Source organism: Pinus tabuliformis, chromosome 2_2, assembly GCF_031772625.1.
Source record: "Pinus tabuliformis cultivar Carrire ecotype Pingquan chromosome 2_2, CPIR1, whole genome shotgun sequence".
Lineage (NCBI taxonomy): Eukaryota > Viridiplantae > Streptophyta > Pinopsida > Pinales > Pinaceae > Pinus > Pinus tabuliformis.
Window position 1 is genome coordinate 170,031,008 of NC_142300.1, and position 21,923 is coordinate 170,052,930.

General features: G+C 40.5%; 1 protein-coding gene across 1 annotated transcript in view; it reads left to right on the forward strand.

Moving 5' to 3' along the window:
• The window catches only part of LOC149191957 (UDP-galactose transporter 1-like), a 96,918-nt gene that overhangs the window by 54,288 nt on the left and 20,707 nt on the right, over positions 1-21,923 (forward strand). The window contains exons 2-3 of the mRNA XM_089404441.1: positions 20,916-21,165; positions 21,439-21,646. Of these exons, the coding sequence (XP_089260567.1) occupies positions 20,916-21,165; positions 21,439-21,646 (458 nt within the window). The remainder of the gene's footprint in view (positions 1-20,915; positions 21,166-21,438; positions 21,647-21,923) is intronic.

Sequence of the window (21,923 nt, forward strand, 5' to 3'; positions counted from 1 at the left end):
TTGCATCATGACGAGGTCTTGGAGGGGCTTTTGACTCTAGTTGACTCAAATAATTTTTCTTTACAATATGTAAGATGCCCAAAAGGGTCTTCAATACATGACAATGACTCAATTGACTTTACAACAAACCTAGAAGCACTAAATGAGTGCTTGACCTAAAAATAAATTTCCCTTGAGCATGAAACCCATGCCTCAAGAATAATAATAATATTTTTTTTTTCTCTTTTCATTAAATACATAAAATCATGATTACATATGTCATTATGAAGATTGAACCTAGTTACATATTTTAACAATGGAGACATCTCTAGAGAGATTTTAATGTTCAACTCAAGATGACCTTGATGGTCTGATATCTAACGGATCAGAGAAACTATACCTCATTGTAGTTATGAGATATGTCTATGTGGATTGCTATCCAATAGTTCAAGTGAGATTTGAGATTTGGAAGTTCTACATCGTACCTTTACGAGGGTTACGAGACTTTGCAAATGCTAATGGTGTCCAATGATGTTGAAAATTTGGATAAGAGCTAGAAAGGTATACCTTTTTGAGAAATAGGAGACAACTTGATGGAGTTCGAAGCTTGAAGATTTTGAAATGGTTAAAAATGTTGATGAATATCATGACATGTACTTGCTAAGAAGGGGTACTTGTCTTATTAGTTAATGTGTGATTCCTCATCATATTATAAGGTCGTGATTGTTAAATGTATTGGTTATTTTTAGGTAGAGTTTGTTTCTATGTAAGTGGTTTGATGATTTAGGAGGTTGTTAGATCTAGTGGGATTTGAGGGATTCTTTCCAACTAGTTAGCTCCTAGATTAGAGCGTGGTTGAGATATTCTCTCAACAAGTTGTTAGTATGGTCAAGATAGCTTGCCTATCTTAAAGCCAAAGCTTGAAATATTTATATCTAACAATGTTGATTGAATAATATACTCAGAACAATATTGATTGCGTGTGAAGAAAATATGTCTACTCTCTCATTTTTTAATCAATAAGGTTGCCATTAATGTATTAGTTACAAAGTTGGTTTGGAAGGATTGAAAACAAGGAAACAAATTACCAAGATTCCTAGAAATTAATGGACTTGGTTAGCTTTGATCACCTAGAATTGTCAATGGTGGCAAGTGTTTTAGGTTTTGGATCATTGCTGATTGAAGGATTTGTCTATGTTATAATTTGCTCAAGCGTTGGGGGACTATAAGGCCACAAGATATTTATGTTAAAAATTTGATGCATACAAAAATATGATGGTAAGTCGAGCTTGAAAGTGTTTGCACAACTTGGTGATGGTGGAGGGATTATATCATAGTGGCATGGGCCTTGAACTTATGATGTAGGCGTTTGAATATATGAATTTGATTTGAAGCCAAACTTTACTCTCCATTGAGATGTTGTGTGTTATGTGGTACCTGTCATGCCCCTTCTTGTGCATTGTTGAGGTGTGTTGTAGAATCTCATCGACTTGTGGTTAGACACGCTGGACGTTCTTGATGAAGCATGTTGCTTTGTCAATTTCCATTTGTGTAGACACAAAACTGCATATAGGTGGAGGAATTAGATAGGTGACATCCATTGATATTGCAAGTAGACAAAAGGATTGTGCAAAGCATGTTTGTAGCTATGTTCGATGAAAGCAAGATTTCATCCTAAGTGGGGGAATGTTTATGATTGTGCATCCAAAGCAAATGAAAAAGTGTCATGTTAACAACTCCTATTTGCTTATAGTCTTATGATGAAAGGATGTGTACATGTCAAGCCTTGTATTTGTGAAGACATTACTAGATGATAGATAGGAACTTTGGATCTTAATCATTGACAATAAATGGGGGAAATCTAAAATTGACATAGATGTGCGTGAAGAAATGTTTCCTAGTGTCCCGTGTTAAGAAGAGATTACTAGAAGATAGAAAGGAACTTTGGATCTTTGTCATTGTCAATAGATGCGGACAATCTAAAATGGGCACAACTATGTGTGAAGAAGTGTTTTTTCATGTCCTATGCTAAGCTGATTTTCTTCCAAGGAATCATGATTGCCATATTCGAGAATTGATCAACTACAACAAAAACTACATCATGGTCATGACATGTGGTTGGGATGCCTATCAAAAATTCCATGGAAACAAATTTCTCTGGGCACAAAGGAATGGGTGCAGGAACATACAATCAACGCTTCCAATTGGCTGGTTTGACAATTGCATAAGTGACACATCCTTTTTGGTATAGTTCTCCACATTGCTGTGAAGCTGTGCCTAGTAGAAATACTTGGAGGGTTGTTGATGTCTTATGGATGTTGAAGTAACCTGTCTTAGAGTAATGGATCTCCCATACAAGTGTGTCAGGCTTGTGTACATATGGAACACAAAGTTTACCAAGTCAGAAAAAGTTGTCATAGGCATGAAAATCTAACCATGATGCACTTAGGAGAAGGTTTGCAAAAATTCAGGCAAATCTAGATCTACTCCATAATACTTTGTCCAATTGAGTGTCTGATGTCCAAAGGTGTCCAATACAATCAACAATACATGTTCTACTGGTTGTCTAAATTAGTTAACCACACAATGAGATGCATTATAGTTATGATTGATCACTTGATGGAACTATTGTAGGCAGGTCATCCACTTTAATTAGTGTGTTTAGTAGCTTGCTATGGTTAAACAAACTTCAAAGGGTTATGGTTAGAATGTGTAATAGTCTCCTTACCAAGAATGTAATGCCACTGTTGCTTAACAACTTGGAGGACACTTAAAGCTCTAGATCCAAATAATTTCTAATGACATTAGTGAAGGATTCATTGTGGTACATGGTGACCTGTCTGGAGGACAATGTCAAGTGAATACCTCAAGGCATTGTGGTACATGGTGACCTGTCTGGAGGACAATGTTGAGTGAATACTTCAAGGCATTGGGTTGTATCTCAAAAAATTGACAAAGATTAGGTAGGTATAGAATGGGTCTAGAGCACAACTAGCATTTTAATTTTTCAAGGCCTTGTTGTTGCTCAATATCCCATGTGAACATTCTCTTCTTGGCGTTATTTTATAGTAGAAAGTGTGGAGGTATGTAACATGTGAGAAGCCCAACACCAATTTTTGGTAGAAGTTGGCTAAGCCTAGAAAGCTTCTTATCTTCCTTAGATTGGTTGGGTTAGGCCAGTATCTCATGACATGCGCTTTGTTGAATCCACATGCACTTTTGTGTCATTGACAATGAAGCAAAGGTATATCATGTAGTTTATGGGAAAGTTGCATTTCTCTAGGTTAGGAAAGAGCTTTCAGTGGGATGAAGTGTTGAGGATGTAATGCCCCTTCTGGGAAAATTATCCATAGGGCACAATTCTGATCTAGGGTTTCAATTAATAGAAGAAGAATTTGTGTTCTGCAATAACATTTCAACACTTATTGAACTATGACACAGTAGTGCTCATAATTCAATATGCAGTAGTATAGTGAACAATCTAAACAATCAATTGATTCAATAAGCAGTTACAGTCTTACAAATTCCATAGATAACATCAAAGCATAGCTTACTAGATTGTAGCTAACCCTCACAAATTTAGGACTCTCTCTTAGTTTTGCTGTCACCAGGCATATCACAACTGTTGCTGGTTGTTTCGCCCTGTTGATAGTGCTAGCTGCCTCAGACTCTGATCAGCCAACCTCTTTAACTCTTGCAACCTCTGATTATAAGCATTTGTTACCAGCCACCTTCAAGAATGGCGCCTCGGTCATCCACTGCCACAGGGGACTTATCCTTGGCTGTCCCTTACCCCGGGCAGGCCTTTGTTAGCCTCTCGCAGCCACAAACAGCTTTCTGCTACCTCAGGGAGAGGTCTCCAATGTTGCTGTCACAGAGACATGGAGATTTCACCCTCCACGCTACCCAGAATAGCAATCCTCTGCCACCTCACTGCTACTGTCAGCTCAACCAGACTTTGTTTGCCTCAGAGCCACATACCATGCTACAGAGGTGATTCACTACTACATACAAGCCTCAAGGATCACTCACTGCCACAGACCAGCCACACATATGATTTTTCTGTCACAGCTGTGATCTTAGATATGATCCGCTGCCAAATAAGCACCTCATGGATGGTTTGCTGTCACCAATAAGGCCTCAGAGGTAGTCCACTGCCTGCACCTTACTCAGGAGATATCCAGTCTCAGATTTGATGGATTTAGCCCTGCGCCCTCAGTAAACAGCCCTTACTAGCCTCAGGAACATCTCGCTGTTATAGACAAGGTCTCAGAGAAGACTTGCTGCTATAATAACACCTTAAAGATGGGCTGCTGCCTCAGATGCTGTCTGGAGGGTAATTTGCTGCCCAGATAATGCCTGGAACCCTTGCTGTCACAAAATTACTGCCTCGGAAACCCTTGTTGCCACAAAATAGATGAATGCTGCCTCAAAAATTATGCTAAACAGAATAAAGAGAAAGGTGGATTGATCAGGGTGGAATCTTTCACGACTGAAACCAACCAGAGAAAAGGGGTCTTAAAACCCTCCAAGAGCCTCAACTGAAAAATCAGAGAGAACCACAATCCATGATGATCACAATGAAACTTGTCTCTCCTTTTTATAGATTCCCTTTGTGGGTTTCCCTCCTAATTTTTATTTGAGTGATTAACAAGTTTCCCTCCATTTTCCCCAAATTTGACTTTATTGCAATTTTTCCTCCTTTGCCCCAAATAATCTAATGTCACCTCAATAACATCAAATAATGGATTCCCCCCTTTACAAATGACAATAACCTACAGGGTTAAATATGCTACTTTGTCCTCCCTTAGGTGATTTAATTTGAAGTTGACATTATAGCCCCCCCTTCCTGACATTGCTTGTCCTCAAGCAATTGCGAATTTGGGTGCTGCAAGATCTATTCTCCTTTTCACATGGCATCCTCTTTAGGCAAATCCTTCTATCTGATAAAATTTTCTGAGATCATCCTGCCATATGCTTCTCTTAAATGTTCTGCACCTTCATCATTATCAGCTGTTGCTGAACTATTATGAATTTTCCTAGCAAATTTCAGAGATCTTTTAAATCCTTTAGCACTCTCCCCATTTGACGCGATTCAAAGGTATCTAGCTTTCCACTTTTATCTGCTAGTGAGACCGACTCTGGAAATTTGGGCATATCCTGTAATAGTGGATTTGAGTTTGGAAAACCTGAAGTGCCTGCATTCAGACTATCACTCTCAGAAATTGGTACCCTTGGGATGAAGATCCCTTGAAGTCCAGAACTTACTTCAGGGGCTAAGGGAGCATCATATGTAATAGACTTGTTTTAAGATCGCTCATCAATGGAAGTTAAGCGGGTAAATGGTGCATGATATGATTCATCACTCTCACTGATTTGAAGCATGGATGACGAAGGTTGCAAGGCATTTCCTGCATCTTCCGGTGCATTAGGTTCTGCAGAATTAAAGAGACATGCATAGTTGGAGGAACAGATATACTTTTAAATACCTTGTCAGTTTCATGCTCTTCAGCTGATTTCACCAGGGCTCAAATCAGCATTGCTTCTACTCCTTGAGATGGCACGAGCCTGACAGTGAATCAGATAGATTTTGAGCAGTTGCATCCCCAACATTTGTTGAAGCTGGAGGACGGATTGAAATAGACCCAAGACCAACCCCCAATTTCTTTGCCGATTCATTATCTGAAATAGCATGTTCTGGCTCTTTATTTCCAACTGAAACTTCTGGTCTAAGAGCTTTAAGAGTATTTGGTTCACTAGATTCCAGTAATACAACATTATTATGTTTCTTTGAAGCATCAACTAATGTATTTCCCTTTGAGCTAACACCAATAGGCAGGTTATTTCCTTTCCCTCTCTGAACAGCATGAACACCACTATTCTTTGCTTCCTTTGGAAGGCTAGTATCTGAACCTTAGGAACCTTTGGATGACTTGTTCCTTGATTGAGTTATCACAGTCGCACCTTTCCTTGTTGCAGGTAAATGACATTTATTCGTATATGAGTTGTCTGAAGAGCATGCTGTATAAGGTGTAGCAATTGAAGGTTGACCATTTCATCATGCAATAACCAATCTAGCTCAGGCCAGACCTGCTCTTGCCAAGCAGTAAAGTAATCACCAACTCCAAATGTTGAAAGGGATAGGTGAGTTTGGATGTCACAACTCGCAGAGTTTGCTCCATATTCATGCTTAATCAATTGTCTATTTCAATGGACATTGTCAATTGCCTCTTGGTCCAATAAAATATGTCATTTCCTTCTCGTCCTAGTTTCAAAATTCGGTTCATTGGAGGTTGAAACGGAGGTGCCTGTCTTAGGAAAAATGCTTCACTGATGACCATTCTCTTCATCTCACCCATGTCATAAGCATCTTCCAAAAGTGGATCTGCAAGCTCTTTTACAGAGCCAGCTGCAAGTAACGGCCTTACCCACATAACCAGGCATTCTTGTGAATTTGGTAGAATGACTCTCACGTGGATCAGGACTTGAGAACCATAAAACTTCTGATTTATTAGGTACTTCCTGAAGGTGCCCATAATTTGACTCAGAATAAGAAGTTTCTTCAGACCTTGAAACTTCCAATGCTTGACTGCTGGCTTCTGGAACATAATTGACCATAGTGCTAATGTAATTGGTCGATCTTGGGGTAGGTTCAAAGCAGGCCCCATTTTAGGTATCTGTGAAAATTTCTGAATCTACACATCAGAAATCCTACTGCTATCACTGGTTTATCATCTCCTATTTGTTTTTACATTCAACAAGTTATTTAATTATTTAAACAACGATGAAAACACTATTGCAGACTACACATCATACAGATCATGAATTGAAAATAGAACAAGACAAATACACAAGGGACACCGTTATTTTTGGACAAACGTTCCCAGAAAAACCCAATGCGGGAAAACCGGTGCAACATATAGAGGGTTTATATTATTAAGCAAGCAAAATTTGAGTACAACAGGTTGCCTCTCACATTGGCTAACCTATCAGAGAAATCTCGGCAACAAGAAATACATACGAGGGTTTACCTCGTTCTCCAAGTCACAACTGATCCACTGAATGGCTGACTTCGACAAGCACTGCAAAAATCCCAGCACAATCTGCTCTGTGTGGGCCAACGTCTTGCCTCTGGGAGACTGTGTCACTTCTCTGCTGGATCAATTTGCTCACAGGAGCTTCGACTTCAGCCCTCCCGGCTCAGAACATCGAACTCCTAGCAAAATCTCGAACTCCTAACGATTATCTCGCACTACCACTACAAGAACCCTCTTAGCCTGCGTCAGCTCTGCATGAGTCTCTTCCTGGGCAGCGTAGGCCTCTGTGCTTCCTCTCTGATGCTATTGCTGCCTCTCTGCCTGGTACTCGTTGGCTCGAAACTCCTTTCCGATCGAACTCTCTGCTACTACCCTTCTCATTGCAACATATCACTTGTTCGATTTTCTTAGCAAACCTCGCCCCAGAAAAATCGAACTGACTTATCTCTCGGTGTGTCTCCAACTGACCCTCAAGCCTCCTCTTATACTTGTTGATGAATCAATGACCGAGATTAAGTCCCGAATCAACGGCTAAGATTAAAACAGACTTGATCCTCGTCACCTAGAAGTTTCTCACCCATATTCTTATTAATACCCATCAATATTTTTATTTTTTCTAATTTTAGACTTAGGAACCCATTAAAAAAATTAATTATTTTATTAACTCCTCATCTGGGTGGAATTTCTCCAAACGATTTCTGGGTCTTGGAGATCTCATGTGTTCTAGCCCCTCCACAAAATTTCAGAGCTAGAGCACATTTGATGCTACCCAAAATCAACACTCCCTCTTAGCGAGGAATGTGCTTTAGTAACACTTCTCATCAAAAGTACTAACGTGATCCATTGCATTAGTCCTCTGTGCTGCTGATGCTTGGCCTGATGCCCTTCATCCACTGCACTGCTGCGTCCTGTACTACTGCCCATGACTCTGCTATTGCCACTACTACATCTGTACTATAGCTCCCTCTCAATATGTTGCATCATGCTGCCCATAACACTGCCACTGCGAACTCCTGCACTGCAACTCAGTTGCTGAGAAGTAAGCAAATGAAACTTCACCCAAACACTGACATTCAGGTTAGTCTGGATGCCTCGTGATGATGAAGCTACCTTTGCTGCTAATCTGTGCTGACCCTCTGCTGCTATTGCGTTGCTGCAAACTGCTCTGTGCCTCTCGCACTGCAACAACATTTACTGCGCTGCCTCAAACTTGGCACTCTAGCTCTGCCACTGTTTGCTCCATCATCCCTCGCACCAACTGACTCTTGTCATTCTACTCCTATCATTAAGGGCTCCCATAGGCGTATGTGATCCAAGAGTTTGGGCACCTCAAGGATCCTGCCCTTCATGTAGTCCTATCGACTACAACTCTATGTCTCCCCACCTCTTCTCCAGAGGCGCATGATCACTCATGGCACAATTATCACCCTCGCCTTCCCTGTCAGCTTTCGCTGGAGTAGCCTTCGAGTCAGAAGCCTCCTCCTTGCCCTTCTTCTGGGGGCACTGAGTGGCGAAATGTCCAACTTCCGCACACTTGAAGCATCTGACCTTGGAAATATCCTTCTTCTTTCTCTTTTGCTGCCCTTGTTGTCCCGATGATGTGAGAGCTGCATCCTCCTCCTCCTCCTTCTTGACACAGGCTCCTTTGCTGCTACTCCTTGCCTTGGTCAGCCTCCCGATCTCTTCCTGTTGAAGAGCTGCCCAGATCTCCTCCCAACTAGGGAGAGTCGCTCTGCCCAAGATACTTTGGACACATGTCTCCCAGTCCTCGGTGATTGCATTTAGGGCAGTCCTGACCATGAACTCAGGATTTGGTGTAGACCCCATGGAAGTCCACTTGCCGCGAATCCCTTGCAACCTGAGGAGGAAGGGATCAATCTCTTCTCCCTTCTGCATTTGGTACCATCTCAATTGATTTTCTAATAGCATCTTCCGTTGGACGGAAGTGCCCTGGTACAAGGTCGTCAATGCCTCCCACATCTCCCCTGCTGTTTCCTTCTCAACAATGTGTGGTACTACATGATCTTTGACCCCGTCTAGGATCATGCACTTGGCCTTCGCCTAGGCCTCCTCGTACGTCTTTAACGGATCAGCGTCGACTGAAACAACAACTACTTTCAAGGAATAGTCCTTGATGTGATGTTGGTCTAGGATTGCCAGGATCCTGGCCTTCCAGATGACAAAATTGGATGCTCCATCCAATCTTTCCTGATCCCTTAGTCCACTGACCGCCATCTCTGCTCAAAAAATAGGACTGGTTCTCTTCTGCCTCTCCTGCTGCCAAGCAAGACTCGGATCTGTATTTCTTTGGCGCTAGAAATCCTCTAAGGAACAAGTTCTTTCTAGACTCCCTCTGAGTCCTGATTTCCTTCACGGAAATCCTACGGCCAAATGTCGAATCACTCCTCTCCAATCCTCCTTTGCCGCTGCAACCCAGATCTAGATTTCTTTGGCTAGAAATTTGTCAAGGAAGTGACTCACTCTACCTTGCCTCTGTCTCCATAGACATTGTTCTGCACCAATAGAAACAATGTACCACCAGCTCCACTGATCGAATCTGCGCTGGTCCTTCAGCCGCGACAACTGACTGATTTGAGTCTCTCAAGCTCTGCGCTGGCCCAGAGAGCTGACGTAGTCCTTGCGTGAGCTCTTCTTGGGTTCTATGTCACCCTCTGTAGGCTCAAAATGCTGACCTAGGCACTGCATGGGCCTCTGCGTCACGCCTTCAGTTGCTCCTCTGCCTCTGAAACGTCGCTGTCACTTAGGGCAACTGCTTCTCTGCAACAAATTCTCTGGATCTCTCGACTGGTGTCTTCAGTCTCCTATGATTTGCAATGCTCTGATACCATGTGAAAATTTCTAAATCTATACATCAGAAATCCTACCGCAATCAATGGTTTATCATCTCCTATTTGTTTTTACGTTCAACAAGTTATTTAATTATTTAAACAATGATGAAAACACTATTGCAGACTACACATACATACAAATCATGAACTGAAAATAGAACAAGACAAATACACAAGGGACACCGTTATTTTTGAACAAACGTCCTCGGAAAAACCCATTGCGGGAAAACCAGTGCAGCACATAGAGGTTTTGTATTATTAAGCAAGCAAAATCTGAGTACAATAGGTTGCCTCTCACACAGCTAACCTATCAGAGAAATCTTGGTAGCAAGAAATACATATGAGGGTTTTCCTTGTTTTCTAAGTCACAACTGATCCACTGAATGGCTGACTTTGGCAAGCACTGCGAAAATCCTAGCACAATCTGCTTTGTGTGGGCCAGCGTCTTGCCTCTGGGAAACTGCGTCACTTCTATGCTGGATCGATTTGCTCATAGGTGCTTCGACTTCAGCCCTCCCGGCTCAGAACATCGAACTCCCAGCAAAATCTTGAACTCTCGACGATTATCTCGCACTGCCACTGCAAGAACCCTCTTGGCTTGCGTCAGCTGTGCCTGAGCCCCTTCTTGGGTTGTATAGGACTCTGCGCTGCCTCTCTGATGCTATTACTGCCTCTCTACCTAGTACTCGTTGGCTCGGAACTCCTTTCCGATCCAACTCTCTGCTACTGCCCCTCTCACTGCAACAGATCACTTGTTCTATTTTCTTAGCAAACCTCGCCCCAGAAAAATCGAACTCACTGATCTCTCGGTGTGTCTCCAACTGACCCTCAAGCCTCCTCTTATACTTTTCCTATTGATGAATCAACAGCCGAGATTAAGTCCATAATCAACGGCTAAGATTAAAACAGACTTGATCCTCGTCATTTAGAAGTTTCTCACCCATATTCTTATTAATACCCATTAATATTTTTATTTTCCTAAGTTTAGAGTTAGGAACCCATTAAAAATATTAATTATTTTAATAACTCCTCATTCGGGTGGAATTATTCCAAACGATTTCTGTGTCTTGGAGATCTAATGTGTTCTAGCCCCTCCACAAAATTTCGGAGTTAAAGCATATCCGATGCTACCCAAAATCAACAGTATCAATCTGCACAGTCTAGAATTCTGTGAATTGTAATTGATATTCCTTGTAGATACCCACAGGAGTAACTTTGATGCTTCTCTCAGGATTACTTTGTGTTGAAGATGGTAGGGATGTGCTTATTTTTAATGGACTGGCACCTAAAATTAGTTCAGCAGATTCTTCCTTGGGGTCAAATTTAAGCACCATTGTTTGACCTTTTGAGCCACTAGATTCTATCAAACCCGCATCTTCTGTATCATCTTTATATTTTTTACAGGTACTCAGTTTCCTATTATTCAAGGGAGAGGCAACAATCCCACTGATCATAGGTTGATACCTCGCATGTTCCAAAAATCTCATTTCTCTCACCTGAGCTTACAACATCGATTGGCCTTTCTGAATTGTGTAATATCCCTAGGGAATTTTTACCCTGAGGGTTATGAAATCATAAGATAAACCCTAGTAATTTCATAGTATTCTTCAACTTCAAGCTGAGATAACATAGGTTTTACAATAACGGTAGATTTCACAGCACATCAATTAGTCCACATCTATCTTACTTTATACCAACAGTAGTTGTCTATCCAATGTAATTGTCCACTTATGTTTTTACAACAGTAATCAATTTCTAATCAACAATACTGATCCTACAATCAACTTTAATCAACTTACAAAATGATTTGAGCTGCTGAACAGCTTGATCTCAGCCTACAAAGAATCCTGCTACCTAGTAATGTCCTAACTGGGCTATCCGTCTTACTGTTTTACTCAGTCATGCTTCCCAAGCTCGTGTGCACTGCTCAGTTCAATGCTTATCCAACAGGCCCTTGGGAGTATAGGCCGCAACTCTCCCAGATGTTTTGCTGTTCTGCTCTGTCACCAGGAATCTTGTTCTATCTCCTCGCAGGTCCGCTGCCTCAGGAATGGGGTCAGGACTGCCCTAACAGTCCCAGGAAGGAATTCAGTGATATATCGTCACTTAGAATTTTCTCACCCATATTTTTATTAATACCCATCAATATTTTTATTTTTTTAAAGTTTACACTTAGGAACCCATTAAAAACATTAATTATTTTATTAACTCCTCATCCGGGTGGAATTTCTCCAAACGATTTCTGGGTCTTGGAGAAATTGGTACCCTTGGGATGAAGATCCCTTGAAGTCCAGAACTTACTTCAGGGGCTAAGGAGCAACATATGTAATATACTTGTTTTAAGATCGCTCATCAATGGAAGTTAAGCGGGTAAATGGTGCATGATATGATTCATCACTGTCACTGATTTGAAGCATGGATGACGAAGGTTGCAAGGCATTTCCTGCATCTTTTGGTGCATTGGGTTCTGCAGAATTAGAGAGACATGTATAGTTGGAGGAACAGCTATACTTTTAAATACCTTGTCAGTTTCATGCTCTTCAGCTGATTTCACCAGGGCTCAAATTAGCATTGCTTCCTACTCCTTGAGATGGCACGAGCCTGACAGTGAATCAGATAGATTTTGAGCAGTTGCATCCCCAACATTTGTTGAAGCTGGAGGACGGATTGAAATAGACCCAAGACCAACCCCCAATTTCTTTGCCGATTCATTATTTGAAATAGCATGTTCTGGCTCTTTATTTCCAACTGAAACTTCTGGTCTAAGAGCTTTAAGAGTATTTGGTCCACTAGATTCCAGTAATACAACATTATTATGTTTCTTTGAAGCATCAACTAATGTATTTCCCTTTGAGCTAACACCAATAGGCAGGTTATTTCCTTTCCCTCTCTGAACAGCATGAACACCACTATTGTTTGCTACCTTTGGAAGGCTAGTATCTGAACCTTAGGAACCTTTGGATGACTTGTTCCTTGATTGAGTTATCACAGTCGCACCTTTCCTTGTTGCAGGTAAATGACATTTATTAGTATATGAGTTGTCTAAAGAGCATGCTTTATAAGGTGTAGCAATTGAAGGTTGACCATTTCATCATGCAATAACCGTTCTAGCTCAGGCCAGACCTGCTCTTGCCAAGCAGTAAAGTAATCACCAACTCCAAGTGTTGCAAGTGCTAGGTGAGTTTGGATGTCACAACTCGCAGAGTTTGCTCCATATTCATGCTTAATCAATTGTCTATTCCAATGGACATTGTCAATTGCCTCTTGGTCCAATAAAATATGTCATTTCCTTCTTGTCCTAGTTTCAAAATTCGGTTCATTCGAGGTTGAAACTGAGGTGCCTGTCTTAGGAAAAATGCTTCAATGATGACAAAGAAGAAATTCTTGACATCAAATGAAGGAGTTCTACAAGCGGCTAGTGATCCCATGATCTCCACTTGAAGTGTTGCTAGAAGCAAGTCCCTGGTTAAGAGGGAGCTTAGAGTCTAGACAAGTCCCTAATTAAGAGGGAGCTTGGGTACATTCCTTTTCATAGGAATGGGTACATTCCTTCAGTGGAATGGGTATGTCCTCCCTAAGTTGAGAGGGAGATATAGCCACATCATCTTGTCTTCACTTGGGAAGACATAATGGAGGATTGGGTAAACATTTGGCATCTGATACTCTTTGAGGATGAGTTAGGGCATCCAAGATAAGAGTAGTCGTAGAGGACCGATATTCTTTGAGGACTAGGAATCCAAGATAAGAATAGTCCTTGTGGAACACACTTTGAGAACTCGGGTAGGGTATGTTCCGAGAGAGACAATGAGGTGGGTGTCTATAAAACATTGGTCTTGCCAGCATTGTGCTCTGATCTTGTGGAGAGATAAAGTTGTTAGTCAAGGCCTTGCTATGTGATAATGCTGGAGGATATGATGCTAAACATATGGGTTACCAATTCGGCTCTTCTTATGAGAATTCTTTGGATTGAGAATGTCCAAGTACCTTGTATGGATTATGAATACCTCCCTAGTTAAGAGGGAGTGTTGAAATATGTAACTAGGTTCGGTCTTCACGATGACGTGTAATCATGATTTTATGTAATTGATGAAAAGAAAAAAAATTATTTTGTAATGCTTGAGTCATGAGTTTCATGCTCAAGGAATTTTATCTTTAGTTGAAGCTCCCATTGTGAGTTTTGGTCATCAAGTCATAAAGTTTAGTGAGTCAATGTCAAGAAATGAAGACCCATTTTGGGCATATTATACATATTAAAATAGTGAAGTAAATTGTGTTACAAACCCTCCAAGACCTTGTCACAAGTTCTACCTCATGTCGGCCTTCAAAAGAGACGAAGATCATTCTTGTCAAGCATGTCGGCCTAGTCACCAAGGGTAAGTCGGCCTATTATTCATGGACAGTCTACTATAAATAGAAAACTCGACCTCACTTGTATGGCATCAATCAAGGATCTGAAATATATCAAGAAGTGCGAAGAAGTAGCCTATAATCCAGTGAAGAAAGGAAAAAGAGTAGCTGAAATATCTTTTGTTTTGGTGAATTCCTCCCACATGTGCAAAGAAGAGAAATACTGTCTACTGCTAAAAGAAGCCGAGTTGTTACAATTGTCTTACAAGACTGAATCAAGGAAGAAGAACAAGTCTTTCATCAAGCCGAGTTAAAGGAGAAAGTCATTTTGTCCAAGCGAAGAAGATCAAGGGATCAAATCACCATCTATCTCACACGTGCTGCAACTAGGGTTTCTATAGAGGCCGAGGGTTGCAGGTTTGAACTAAGAAGCCGAAGTCTGAAGGGAAGCCAAGATACAAAGTGAATCAAGTAAGTTGACCATCGTTGACTCAAGGAAGGAGTTGAATCAAGAAGGCTTGTGACTTGGTCTTGGAGAGGTTGTTGTGTCAAGGGTCTTGGTATTTGTCAGTTGAAGTCTCTTAAGAAGAAGAATTTGTTTGGGTTTTCCTCTCAAGTTGGAGAGGTTTTGGCCCTGGTTGATCACCTACATTCCGTGTCTCTTGTCTCTTTATTGTTTATGCTTTGGTAGCTATTTGATGAAGAAGAACACTATGATAATCTAAGTAAAGAGAAGATCCTAATCTAAAGAAGTAAAACGCATTCACAAGCAGTTATCATCAGAGATAAATCTACTACTCCTAATGCCCTATATTTCTCAACAAAAATGAGATATCCAAGACCCAAGACCAAGACCAAAAACTGCCATAAAGATCCAAGTCAACCCTCCAAGTCTCCTCCAATCAAGTCAAAAGTCAACTCTGGTCAACCTTCTGAAATCTGATCAACTCCTGAAATTTCCCGCCCCTGAAATTTTGGGCCTGCAATACCTCAGAAATTTGCATGTGTGAGCAGACCTAGGGCAGAAAACTTGTCTTCTTTCTCTCTCTCCTTTGACTTTGACTATCTTCTTATTTGGCATAGAAATCGATGTGTTGTGTTGGTGAATGAATGAGCGCCCAAGAGGTCGAACTCTCTTGTATTTATAGCTGTCCAGGAGGGTCGAATAATTGCCTCTCAGGCTGACTTATCCAAGGAGCGCGGACTTGGTCTTGTGGATGACATTTTGACTTTGACTCAATAAATAATTTTTCCTTTTTCTTACAACTAGTCCAAATGGGACTTTGATTCAATTACATTTCTTTGACTCAATGATTTTTTGACTCAATTGACCCTATAAGCATGAAGAACATGCTTTGACTAAAATAAAATAATAATGATGAATATAATAAATACATCAATGGTACATTTGAGTTACATTATGAAGACCTAAACTAGTTACATTTCCAACATGAAATTCCTTGAGATTCTAACTCATGGTTTTCATCAACTAAACATGAAATCTCAGTATTATTGGTTGGATTCTGTCCATTTGATAAACACCGTTTAGACTTCTCATCATTAACATACTTATTTTGAACTCCAACACTATTGTAAGGCGAAGATTTTGTGTTGCCCATACTACGAGATTCAAAAGATTGAGGTCCTTTATTCTTTTTAGGAGGGTATAGCCATGACCAACCATTTAGGCGAGCTGTCACCCATACTTCAACTTCTCTTGCTAGGTTCTTGTGATATTCTTCGCACTTCCAAAAAGACTCTACATACTCCTTCCCACAAACTGATTCCTGTAGCTCCATTTTCCAAACAAACTCTTCAGGCCTGTAGCTCCATTTTCCAAACAAACTCTTCAGGCCAGTAGGAGAGCCAACTCTGATACCACTGTAATATCTCTAGGGAATTTCTAACCTTAGGGTTATGAAATCATAAGATAAATAATAGTAATTTCACAATGTTCTTCAACTTCAGGCAGAGATAACACAGATTTTGCAATAACAATAGATTTCACAACACATAAATTAGTCCACATCTATCTTACTTTTACAACTGTTACCAACACTTTTATACTGACAATTGTTGTTTATCCAATGTAATTGTACACTTCTGTATTTATAATAGTCATGAATTTCTAATCAACAATACCGATCCTACAATCTGCTTTAATCAACTTACGAAATGATTTGAGCTAATTAATAGCTTGATCTCGGCCTACAAAGAATCCCGCTACCTACTAATGTCCTAACTGGGTTGGTTATCTTAATGTTTTATCCTGTCCTTCCCAAGCTCGTGTGTGCTGCCCAGTTCAATGCTTATCCAACAGGTGGGAGTATAGGCTGCAACTCTCCCAGACATTCCACAATTCTGCTCTGTCACTAGGATTCTTGTTCTATCTCCTCGTAGGTCCATTGCCTCAAGGATGGGGTAAGGACTGCCCCGCTGCCCTTAATATTCCCAGGAAGGAATGCGGTGATATATTGCTGCTCTAAACAGGGAGAACTTATACACTGTTCCACTATCCAAAACAGTTTAGGAAAATATGACTGAGTGCAGATTATTGCCCTAGAGGCCTCACTGCCCTTGATATCTACAAGAAAGGGACTCGATGCTTAGGACGAAGCCTCGGTGGCCAAGATTGACCACAAATACAACCTTCACTGCCTCAGGTTATCCACAGAATTGCCCTCACTATTCTAGATTAGAGGTTCAGTGGCTAAGGGATACCTCAGGGATGACCTTTGCTTCAAAGAAAATCCACAGGAATGAATTTCGCTGCCTTTGAACATAGTCGTTGACCAACAAAAATCCACTTCCTTGCATGCCAAACCAGACCAGAGAGGAAGAATTAGAGAAAGGTAGAGGATTAGCTAGGGTGGGATCAGCTCCACCGAAACTAATCAAGAGAAGAAAGGGGTCTTAAAACTCCTGGTACCTCAACTCAAGAAACAAAGATATTTCAATCCAAAATCAATTATGATAAATGATTCTATCTCTTATTTACAGATTTCTCTTGGGGGGGATCTTTTCCTTAATTTAATGTGAGGAGTTACAAGTCTAGCCCCCAATTCTGGCGTTTTGACCAAGCTACCCCAAATTTACCCAATGTTACCCCAAAACATTGGATAATGGGTTCCTCCCTTTATCAATGACTACAGCCTACAGGTTTGGATAGGCTACCTTGTCCTTCCTTGGGCAATTAATCAACAGGGAACATTACAAATTACAATTCAATGAATCACCCTCTGCGTAGTGTGTGCGATGTTTCCATTGCTTAGATGGTAGTAAGCCTAAATTGTTTGTATCTTCTGTTTCCCAATATGCATATGGAGACCAATTTGAGCCATCATCCAAAGGTAAAGTCACCTTTTCTTGTATCCTAGATGGTTCCACTCGTGATGTTAGACTGGTGTTAACTATTGTAAATAAAAAGGACTTGAACACTTCTGTATTAAATCTAGTTTGAAGATAACGATGCAGATGGCCTTCATGCCCATTCTTTTCCTTTGCATTCTCAGATTCCTGGAGACAATTTGGCGTCTGTTCAACGGTCAACCCCTGTCATATTATGTGTTTTTTGAACAAGCAACCTCAGATCTGATGCCACCTTGCTTAAAACCTTACTAATGGAGTCAAAATAATGAATTCCGTTTGTAAGATCTCTTATTGAAAACTTCTGTACACTAGGATCATTAAAATTTAAAACTAAAGGCTGCCTCAATCCAAAAACAGCCTGGTCCTCAGGTTGCTCAGAACACCATCCCCTTGCCAAGAGATGAGGCCACATTGTAATATCCCTTGCAGTAGCATATTAAATTTCTTTTGGCTTGTCGGAAGAGATTCTTGTGTCATCCCTTTCTCGGAAACATGACAAGAGATGGTTGAAACTATCCACAAGGAATCATAGGAAAAATGGCTCTCTTGATTTGTAGTATATTCTCCAAAGTCATCATATCATCACCACAATGACTATGGGTCTTGCACTTGTAGACTGTACAAGCTGACTTCAGAGGAGAACATATATTGAAGGCTTCCATTTTCACTGGGACAATGGCCTGCCTCTCAGGGCAGTGACTAGAGTCTAGGAGTTGATGCATATTGTTTATTTTCCACAGATGCAATTTCTTCCAAACCATCTTTGGTGGTTGGACCATAGCCATCACCATTAACCATTGTCTCAGCTGTATCCGCAACATGGTTGCTAGGGTTTTGTTCAGCAGTTATGCTCTCCATTGCTGTTCCACCTTCTATAGGTCTGCTTTTTCTTTTTTTCTTTGCTGCTTCTGCTAAAGCCCATAACCCAACCTGCTCTATTTCTTTTGTAAAGTTTCTGTTATAAATTATAATATTCAAATACTTTGTTATAGTCTTTAAAAGTGTGCAAGAGGGTTTACCTTCTCTACTGATAGGAGTAATCCCTGCTGCAACATTTCTCAAATAAACCCTCTAGGCTGTAAGGAAAGCCAGCTCTGATACCACTGTAATGTCCCTTCTGAGAAAATTATCCTTAGAGCACAATTGTGATCTAGGGTTTCAATTGATACAAGAAGAAATTGTGTTTTGCAAGAACATTTCAACACTTACTGAACTATGACACAGCAGTTCTCATAATTGGATACACAGTAGTCTACTGAAGAATCTAAACAATCAATTGATTTAATAAGCAGTTACAGTCTCACAAATTCCATAGATAACATCAAAGTATAGCTTACTAGATTGTAGCTAATCCTCACAAATTTAGGACCCTCTCTTAGTTCAGCTGTCACCAGTCATATCACAACCCTTGCTGGTTGTTTGCTCCGTTGATAGTGCTATCTGCCTCAGACTCTGATCAGCCAGCGTCCTTAACGCTTGCAACCTCTGATTGTAAACTTTTGTTCCCAGCCACCTTAAAGAACGGCACCTCTGACATCTGCTGTCATAGGGGACTTATCCTCGGCTGTTGCTTACTCCAGGCAGGGCTGTATGAGTGTCCTGCAGCCACAAACAGTTCTCTGCTACTTCAGGGAGAGGTCTCCAACCTTGCTGTCAGAGGGACAGGGAGATTTCACCCTCCACGCTACCTAGAACAACAATCCACTGCCTTTTCACTATGACAGTCAGCTCAAACAGACTTTGTTTGCCTCAGAGCCACAGACCATGCCACGGGTTATTCGCTGCTGCATCCAAACCTCAAGGATGATTTGCTGCTGCATACAAACCTCAAGGATGATTCACTGCCACAGACCAGCCTCATAGACGATTTTTCTGTCACAGGTGAGATCTTACAGATGATCCGCTGCCAAATAAATACCTCATAGATGGTCCACTGTCACCAATAAAGCCTCAGAGGTAGTCAGCTGCCTCCACCTTACTCGGGAGATACTCAGTCTTAATTAATGGATTTAGCCCTGCGTCCTTAGTAAACAGCCCTTACTAGCCTCAGGAACATCTTTCTGCTACAGATAAGGCCTCAGAGAAGGCTTGCTGCCACAAATAACACCTTAACGATGGGCTGCTATATCAGATGCTGTCTCAGGTGTAATTCACTGCCCAGATAATGCCTCAGAACCCTCACAGCCACATAATTTCTGCCTCAGAAACCATTGTTGCCACAAAATAGATGAATGCTGCCTCAGAAATAATTCTAAGCAGAGTAAAGAGAGAGGTGGATTGGCTAGTGTGGAATCTTAAACCACCGAAACCAACCAGAAAGAAGGGGTCTTAAAACCCGCCAAGAGCCTCAGCTCAAAAATCAGAAAGAACCACAATCCATGATGATCACAATGAATCTTGTCTCTCCTTTTTTCCAGATTCTCTTTGGGGGTTTCCCTCCTAATTTTAATTTGAGTGGCTAACAAGTTTCCCTCCATTTGCCCCAAATTTGATTTTTATTGCAAGTTTTCCTCCATTTACCCCAAATTATCTAATGTTACCTCAAATTTCAATAACATCCAATAAGGGGTTTCCCCTCTACAAATGACTATAGCCTATGGGGTTAAATAGGCTTCGTCCTCCCTTGGGTGATTTAATTTGAAGGGGACATTACAGAAGACCTTTATGATGTGTTGGAGATGTTTGTCCTATGCCTTTCTAGAAATTAACACGTTGTCAAGATAAACAATGACAAATGTACTTGTGAAGGGTTGCAAAACATCATTTTTTAAGCCAAAAGGCATCACCAACTACTCAAGCAATCCATCCTTAAGTTTGAAAACTAATCTTAAGGATTGAAGCTAGCAATAGTGGTCAAGTTGATTATGGTAAAGTACTTTGCTCCCTTCGTTGTGTTGAGAAGGTCATTGATCTTGACCTATCTATTCTGAAAATGAAGTTGCTGATTTGAGCTCAGGTTTGTTCTGGTGCATATATTAAGTTACACAATGCCAATTTCTATGGTTCATGTTTTTCTATAAAATTTGGTTTTAAGCCATCATTATCTGCATTAAATCACTTATTTATTTCTGTACCTTTTATCTCTGATCTCTACTGTAAGTTTACTTTGTTCAACCATTTTGGGACAGTGGATGATGGATTATTTACATGTGGAATTTACGAAGTAAACTCTGGAATTTTAGTATCCATGTTCATTGTTTTCGGTTTATGAAATAGATTCAGATTTGAATCTTATACCTGCTTTACAATACTCAAATTAGTTACCTGCAATATTTCATGTGTATTATTTGTCATGGATGGGCACTGATTGACAAATACCCTGCTAAATTGTCAGAAATTGGACTTCAAATTTCCTCTGTCAGTATCATGTGTACACTTCATATGCTCAGCAGTGGGGTCATATATTGCAATTAAAGTTTTTAAGGTGAAGCCATTGATTGAAGTTGATCCAGTTGATCTCTGGAGGCGGATTTTCCCTATGTCATTTGTCTTTTGCATCAATATTGTGCTGGGGAATGTGAGCCTGCGTTACATACCTGTTTCTTTCATGCAGACAATTAAATCTTTTACTCCTGCTACAACAGGTTTGGTTCTACTCATGCATACTATTTTCAGCATTATTGGGATAAGTGGTATTATTCCTGTTTCCTTGAGCATTCTAGCAATTTACAAGGCGTAGCATGGAAAATCTTAAAAGCAATGCTATAGCGAAATACATTTGGTAGCAGATGCTATTTAATTTGCAGAAACTGCTTCTAGATCTTTCTGTATAGGATAAAATTCTTTCACCAGATTATGTATATATTGGTTCACATACAGTTTATACATCTTTCTGATCATAATTCCGTTTATCACAGTATTTCTTCAATGGCTAGTGTGGAGAAAGGCTTTTGATACGCGCATATGGTGGTCCCTGGTACCTATAGTGGGTGGCATTCTTCTTACTTCTGTTACAGAACTTAGTTTCAATATTTTTGGTTTCTGCGCAGCCTTCTTTGGGTGCCTTGCTACTTCAACAAAAACAATTCTTGCAGAGAGTTTGCTTCATGGATATAAATTTGATAGGTACACAAAATTGCAACCTTCTTTTCTATTTTCTTTGTAAGAGGAAAATGGACATTGTTGCATACTTAATACTGCAATTCCATTCGATTTCCTTTCTAATTTGTTGTCAGCATCTCATGTAATGTCTCCTTAATTTTCTTGCAATATATCTGAAAGTAAGCTGTTGCAATTGTCCTTTTTCATGTCTAAATGCCTGTGTACCAGACATGTAAAATGTGGAGCAAACATCTTGTTCTTTATTTCTGTATATTGAATGGCAGGAGTTGTGGGAATGCAA